This window comes from Centruroides sculpturatus, unplaced genomic scaffold, assembly GCF_000671375.1.
Source record: "Centruroides sculpturatus isolate CEXI.00-Female unplaced genomic scaffold, Cexi_2.0 scaffold1443, whole genome shotgun sequence".
Classification (NCBI taxonomy): domain Eukaryota; kingdom Metazoa; phylum Arthropoda; class Arachnida; order Scorpiones; family Buthidae; genus Centruroides; species Centruroides sculpturatus.
In genome coordinates, this window is record NW_019385574.1 from 32,285 (window position 1) to 39,231 (window position 6,947).

The window sequence follows — 6,947 nt, forward strand, 5'->3', positions numbered from 1 at the left end:
ATATTTTGATTAAATTAATTTAATATTTATTTAATGAATTAATATATTTATTTTGATTAAATTAATTTAATATTTATTATAGACAAAAATGTAAAAAAATTAAACTTTTACATTGGTGAAAAATATAGAAATCTAAAATAAAAATCAGACAAGAATGTAGGCAGTGTTTTCTTTTTTTATTTTATATATATTAAGTTAAAACTAAGATCATTTTTTAAACATGTATACGTGTTTCTACTACAAACTGAACATAATAAATTAATCAGAAAATTTAAATTATGTTATTAATTATGTCAATTATAATATAATAATAAAAAGTTTGTATACAATATCTTTATACTTATAATTATCATCGATAAAAGAGAAAAATCTTCTCGAAATAAAAGGATGTTATCAAGGTAAAATTTACTAAGGTATAATATGCATTCTTAATTATACATGTTAACGTTGAACTTGACCATTATATATTTTTGCAAGATCCGCCTCAAAATTGATCTTAAAGATATGGGCCTAAAGAAAATGGGCAAAAGAAAATAAAGATGATCATGCAATAAGAAATATTAGGGACCTTTTAGGTTAAAGTTTCACCCAAGTGGGTCATTAAGCTTGTGTCAGCGAACTCTCTTTGTTAAGTCACCTTCTATATAAATCCCGTGATGCTGATGCTTTTAACTCTTTATTGACTGATACAGCATTTGCAAGACTGGTTCTACAATAGTAAGAGATGAAACCCTTGGTATGTGTCATATAAACTTTCATTAAACCTATTTATATTAGCTTCTTTAGATAATTAATTAAAACTAATTTTTCTAAAGTTAGAATTTAGAAAAATAAATGATTTTTATTTAAATAAAATGTACTAAATATCTTGTTAAAAATAACATTAAGCATTTTCTAATATACATGATTTGGTTTATATATTTTCAAAATATTTATAAAATTTAATAATTATATAGGTTTATATAATATTATTTTTATTTTATATTTCAGATGATATGTTTTGTTTTTATTGTAATGGTAGTAGCATTAGCAATAGCTACTAAACAATCACAATCTGGACAATGGGGTCAAAATTCCAAAGGACGTACAAGAACTGGAGGAGATTTTGGTAATAGAGACCAAGGAAAGAGATTAGATCAGGATAGAAGACGTGATTTTGGAAATAGTGGCAATAAACAACAACAACAACAACAACAACAACAACGTCGACCTTCTTACGGAGATCATAATTGTGACGGAAGAGACGGCCACGGAGCTGGATCTCATGGTAGAGATGACGGTTACTATCCGAGAGAAAGCGAAGACAGAAATCGTGGTAAAGATGATTACAGAACAGGCAATCGCGGTGGCTCTGATGGCCATGGATCAGAATCCGGCAATCGCCGAGGAGGATACGATCGTCATGGATCCGGAGGATCAAAATCTGAAGATTTTGGTGGGTCGAGATCTGGAGGTTACGAGGGATCAAGATCCGGTGGTTACGAAAGATCAGGTTCAGGAAATTATGGAAGATCAGGATATGGAAGTTCTGGATCAGGAGGATCTGGACGGTCTAATAAAGATTATGGTCATTGATAAATCTATTCGTTGCCATAATATACGGTAAATTTTATTATTTGTTTTTTTTTTAAATTTATAAATAATCGAATTAAAATTTTTATACATTATTCATTTATTTATTTTCAGATGCGAAATTGATCGTTGGAATATTTTCATTTTTCTAAAATATGTGTTAATGTATATTAATGTAATCGTTTTTGGTTTACAATCATGAATAAAAATAAATTTTTTAAAAAGAAATTTGTTATTTTTCTCAATTTTTTAAAATGAAAATAATTACGTGAAATAAGTTAAAAAATGTAAAATTTATTAAAATCTTTTATTTTAATTCTTTATTGAACGAAAATACAATATATAAATATTCACTAATTAATGTAATTTTTAAAATTACATTTAACATAAAATTAAGTATAAACTTTTTATTGGATAGGCCTATGTGATGAATATTTATTTTGTTATTTCTACAAAGCTTTCTTAGATATTTCGAGCCTCCCGTCACTACCGACCGTCCTCATTGTTGGCTTGACCGAACCCGTGATGGGCCTGAAAGAAGACTTTCTTAGTGCCCAAGAATCAGAACACAATTTAAAAAATTTTAAAGGAATTAAAAATAAAATTAATTTTTTAATTTACATAATAATAGTTAAATTTTGTTATACATAAATTGTGATTTTTTTTTTAAAAAAAAGTTATATTTCTGTTATAAAAATATTTTAAGAAATTTATTTTTTTATGGAATTTCCGCTTTTGATTTCGTCATTCGAAGAGGGATTTTTTTGCTTTTGTTTTCGGTTTAACCGGATGATAAAAATTAAAATAATTATAAGGTAATGTAGGATTATAAAACAAAAAAATTAAGCTTTTTTTTTTTAATAAGGCTCCAGACAAAACAATTATTTATTTAAAAAAACATTTAAAAATAATAGAAAGAATTTTTTAGAGGTAGTAGCGTAGAGAAGGTTACTTATTTATAAATTTAAAAAAAAAACTGGTTTTATAATTAACGTCAGTTAAAACATTCTATTTTTCTGCCATCTAGTATTTAAAATTTAAATGAATTTATTTTAGATTAATCATTTTTCAAAAATAGATAGAAATTTAAATAGATTTTCTAATTTTTTTCTGTACTTTTGTATAACACAAACTTCTGAACAACGTCCTTTCACTGAAACAAAAAAATAATCATTATTCTGAAGCAGTGTCGTAACTAACCATTCTCTGTGCCCTGTGTAATAATTTGCATTTAGGCCCCTTAATTAATTAGGTTTGGGAAAATAATAAAACAAATACATGCATTTTGGGACCCCCCTTCTAAGTGGGCCTTGTGCGGATGCACCTGTTGCAACCTGCCTAGTTACGGCACTGTTCTGAAAGTGCACGTTGTTTTGAGTTTACTTTGTCTTCATTTCAAAAAATACCCGAAAAATGGCCGCCATTTAGAAATGGCAGTTGTTGGAGATTCGAATGTATAATATTTGAATCGAATAGGTTATTAAATGATNGCTCGAGTCTCCTTACCTTTATGAATAAATTAAAAAAAAAAAAAAAAATTCAAACAAGTATAGGAAAAAGATTTGAATGTAACAAATGAACTTATATACATATATATACGCAGAGTTGTAGCAATGTTTGACTCCCTTAGTACTTGCCCTGTTGTCAATGCACTGCTACGGCTCTATATAGGCTTATACGCTATCTAAGAGTTTACAGTTTATCTATAATAGTACGGGGGTGAATGCAGATATGCAGGTTCTAATACTGGCCTCCTGTAACATCAGCTCATTTATGAATAAAATAAGATTTATCATTTTATCTTTATTAGTTTAGTTTTTTAAATTATAAACCTTTTGTATATTGTAGTCAGTTAATAAATTTCATTTTTCTATTAAAATACTTTGGTTAAAATTCTTTCTACAGTCGAACTTCCAATAACGGCTATTTCCCAACGAGGTCATCTCTAAAAAGCGGCCATTTTTCAAGAACTTTATTTGAATACATAAAATTAGCTTTAAACAACGGCCATTTTTTCTTTATCTTCCCATTAACTGCCTTGGTTTAGATTGTAACTTATTAACTACTGTACAAATAGCTTAATAGATTTGTTTTTAAATTTTCTTCAGTTTATTAATTAAAATTTTATTATAAATTAATCTAAAATCAAAAATCAGATAGATAAATTTAAAATTTAAAATATTATAGAAATATTCTACTGAATAATGATTAGATTTTATAGTTTAAAATGCTTCACAACAGTTTTGGGCAAGCAGCATAATAAGTTTAATACAGTTTATGGTTAAAGTTTCGCATATCCACAATATATTTTAATATCTAAAATTGAATTTTACACATATTTATTATTTATAAGAAGATAATAAAAGGAATTTTTCAATAATTTATAGTAAAATTTTTATATTAGATTTACAAAATGATTTAATAATTACGGTCATTTATGGTAATTTTAAAATGCAATGATGTAGAAAACAATTTCTGAGAAACTTTTCCATTAAACTTTTCGAGAAGTGAATTAAGCCCGTAGCTCTTAACCGTGACCTTGAATTCGACATTTTGTTTCAATGTCAAAGTTCGTTTAACCCATATCTGAATGACCTCGAATTGAAATACAATTATCTTACGTTTTATATCCTCTTCTCTTGCTTGTTTATGGTAAGTTAAAACACCTCTAGTATGCAGATTGTCCAACACGTAAATTGTTACATAATAACAGTCATTCTATCGCTTGAGAAAAGTCATATTTTTACTTTCTATGTCGTCTAGATTAAAAAAAAAATGGTTTAAGAAATTCATAAATAAAATATATTTTATAATAAAGTACTAAATATAAGTTATATTTCTTATTTTCGTTTTGTTTTCTGTTATCTTAAATGCTCAAAATAGGAAATTACATTTATTATTTTATAGAAACAATTCTCAATAATAATAGGTATTTCCAACCTTAAAGGCTTTAAGAATATAACAATTGTTTGAAGACTTGAAAGAAATTTTTAAGGAAAGTGTTATCATATAAACTTGCAGCTATTTTTATGAAAAATTCCATTGTTTTATCGATTTTCAAACCTTTCATTTAATAATAATTACTAATTAAATAATAAATAATAACTGATGAAATACCGAGTGAAAGTAAATTATAAACAAGGAAATAATTAATAATTTAAAAACATTGACGAAAACATTCAAAAAATGGCCGTTGTTCGAAGGTTATTTTGTACAATCATACATAAAGACAATACAATTTATGTATTGTCTTTATGTATGTATTGTCTTTATGGCTCAGTAATCAAAGATTTGATAAATTAATTATTTTATTGTTTCATCGATTTTAACGTCAAAACGGTGATTTTTTTATATTAGATATAAACGAGATAAATAAAAATCTACTTATAACAATTATAACTAAAAAATAAAATCATTTTTAATCAATTACACACGGCGATCCGGATGCAGTCTGTTAAATTATTTGGCAACTTCACGCTAACTGCATCTCGCAACTTGAATTCATTTCTCCTTACTCGGTGCCACACTTTACGTGTAAAAAAATTAAATAAATAAATAAATAAAGACCAATATAACGCCTACGGTTCCAGCAGGATAATCGAGAGTTTGTATGGGACCTGACAGTAGAGTGGACCTCCCCCGTTCCCTAGAGGGTCACTTGTTTTTGACCAAATGAAATACATAGAATGTTTCTTTATTAATAAAAAGCAGTTGTAAAGATTGTATGTTTTGTAAAGGTAACATTTAATATTATATTATTTGTAATTCAAAAATTAACTAATAAAATTCAATCCTTAAAGAAATAATAGTTTTAAAGATATTTATTTAATTTTTAAAGTTCACTAATATCATTTAACACGTATTTATTCATTTAATAAATAGACATATGTTAATAAATCAAACTCATATACTGATAAATAAATTATTTTCAAAATTCTTTCAATTTATTAGATTGCACCATTAGCACATAATTTTTTTGAGTAGAATACTCACAATTTATGATAAAAAAAATGATTCTATTACACTTTGTTACAGAATTTACTTGAAATAAAACAAGATATGTTTATATACGTTACATTAACATAAGTAAATAGAAAAGAATTAATACTATCAACGATATTTATTTTTTTGTCACGTTTGCCTCCACAGTTATTATCCTTTGTGTCCATAATATCCACTATGGCCTCCATATCCACTATGGCTTCCGTATCCACTATGGCTTCGAATACCATGGCCAAGTGAGCTGCCGTGACCTTTACCACCGTGTATACCAGAAACTCTATGACTACCATATCCACCGTGGTGTCCAATACCACCGAATTTACCTCCAGATGGGATTCCGTGTCCACTATATCCAGATCCACTGTGATGACCAATTCGCTTGATATTATCAGCTAAGGCGCCCATTATCATCAAAACGACTAAAATTAAAACAATCTGGAAGAAAAATATTAAATAAATAAATAAATAAAATGGGTGTAATATTATATAGAGAATCGTATAATTATACTTACTGAATTCTTCATAGTCTCTTTATTGTATTATGTTCTGTTTTATTTGATGTGTTCCTCTGTTTGTTCTGTCAACAACAGTTGTATTATGTGTCTGTGAAAGACTACTTATATAAGAATGCAAAGACATTACGTAGCAGTCGATAACCAATAAAAGATAGTTCTTTCGTTTGTCATCTGGATAATTTGCTCGTCTTCACAATAAATTTACCAAGCTTGGCAAGCTGTTTGATTCATGAGAAAATACAAAGTAAAACATATCTCATCTTAATGATTTCTATCACGAATTCTTATAAAATTTTTTGTATTTTCCTTCAACGATTTTGTCCAAGAAATTTTTATATATATAAAGTATTTTTCAAAATTCCAATATAGTTTAATATTAAATTATTTATAAATTTAAAAACTAAAATTCAGATGTATTTTAACAATTAAAAATATATCTTTAGAAAGACGAAATATTTAAAAACTGGTTTGATCTCTCTACTATTTTATCCGTAATAAATAATCTAATGTAATTTTGCCTTTAGCAAAAATATTATGACAGTTAAAAATTTTCTTTATAGCCTTACTTTGCGTATAGAATATTAATTTTAATATTAATATTTAATAATAATCATTTTTATTAACAAAAAAAAAATAATAATAATAAAGTAATATATTATTACTTGAAATTAATTTCTGCTTCATCAATAATTTAATACTATTTATTTTCTTTTATATTTTTAATATAAGTAAATTTTAAACTATATTTTATTTTTACAAATTGAACTGAGATATTTAAATTATATTTTGATTAAATTAATTTAATATTTATTTAATGAATTAATATATTTATTATATAAGTTTTATTTCTTATTTTCG

At 26.0% G+C, this 6,947-nt stretch overlaps 2 protein-coding genes across 2 annotated transcripts; one reads left to right on the forward strand and one right to left on the reverse strand.

Annotated features, from left to right (window-relative positions):
* The first annotated feature begins 661 nt into the window (after positions 1-661).
* On the forward strand, positions 662-1,575 carry LOC111640249 (TATA-binding protein-associated factor 2N-like). The gene is made up of 2 exons (XM_023386247.1): positions 662-736; positions 991-1,575. Exons 1-2 carry the CDS (start codon positions 725-727, stop codon positions 1,573-1,575), a joined length of 597 nt encoding a protein of 198 aa, XP_023242015.1. The 5' UTR covers positions 662-724.
* Positions 1,576-5,507: 3,932 nt separating this feature from the next.
* Positions 5,508-6,193, reverse strand: LOC111640255 (glycine-rich cell wall structural protein-like). Its single transcript, XM_023386254.1, has 2 exons — positions 6,087-6,193; positions 5,508-6,009 (listed from the first exon to the last, which is right to left on the reverse strand). Exons 1-2 carry the CDS (start codon positions 6,096-6,098, stop codon positions 5,725-5,727), a joined length of 297 nt encoding a protein of 98 aa, XP_023242022.1. The 5' UTR covers positions 6,099-6,193; the 3' UTR covers positions 5,508-5,724.
* Between the last annotated feature and the right edge of the window lie 754 nt (positions 6,194-6,947).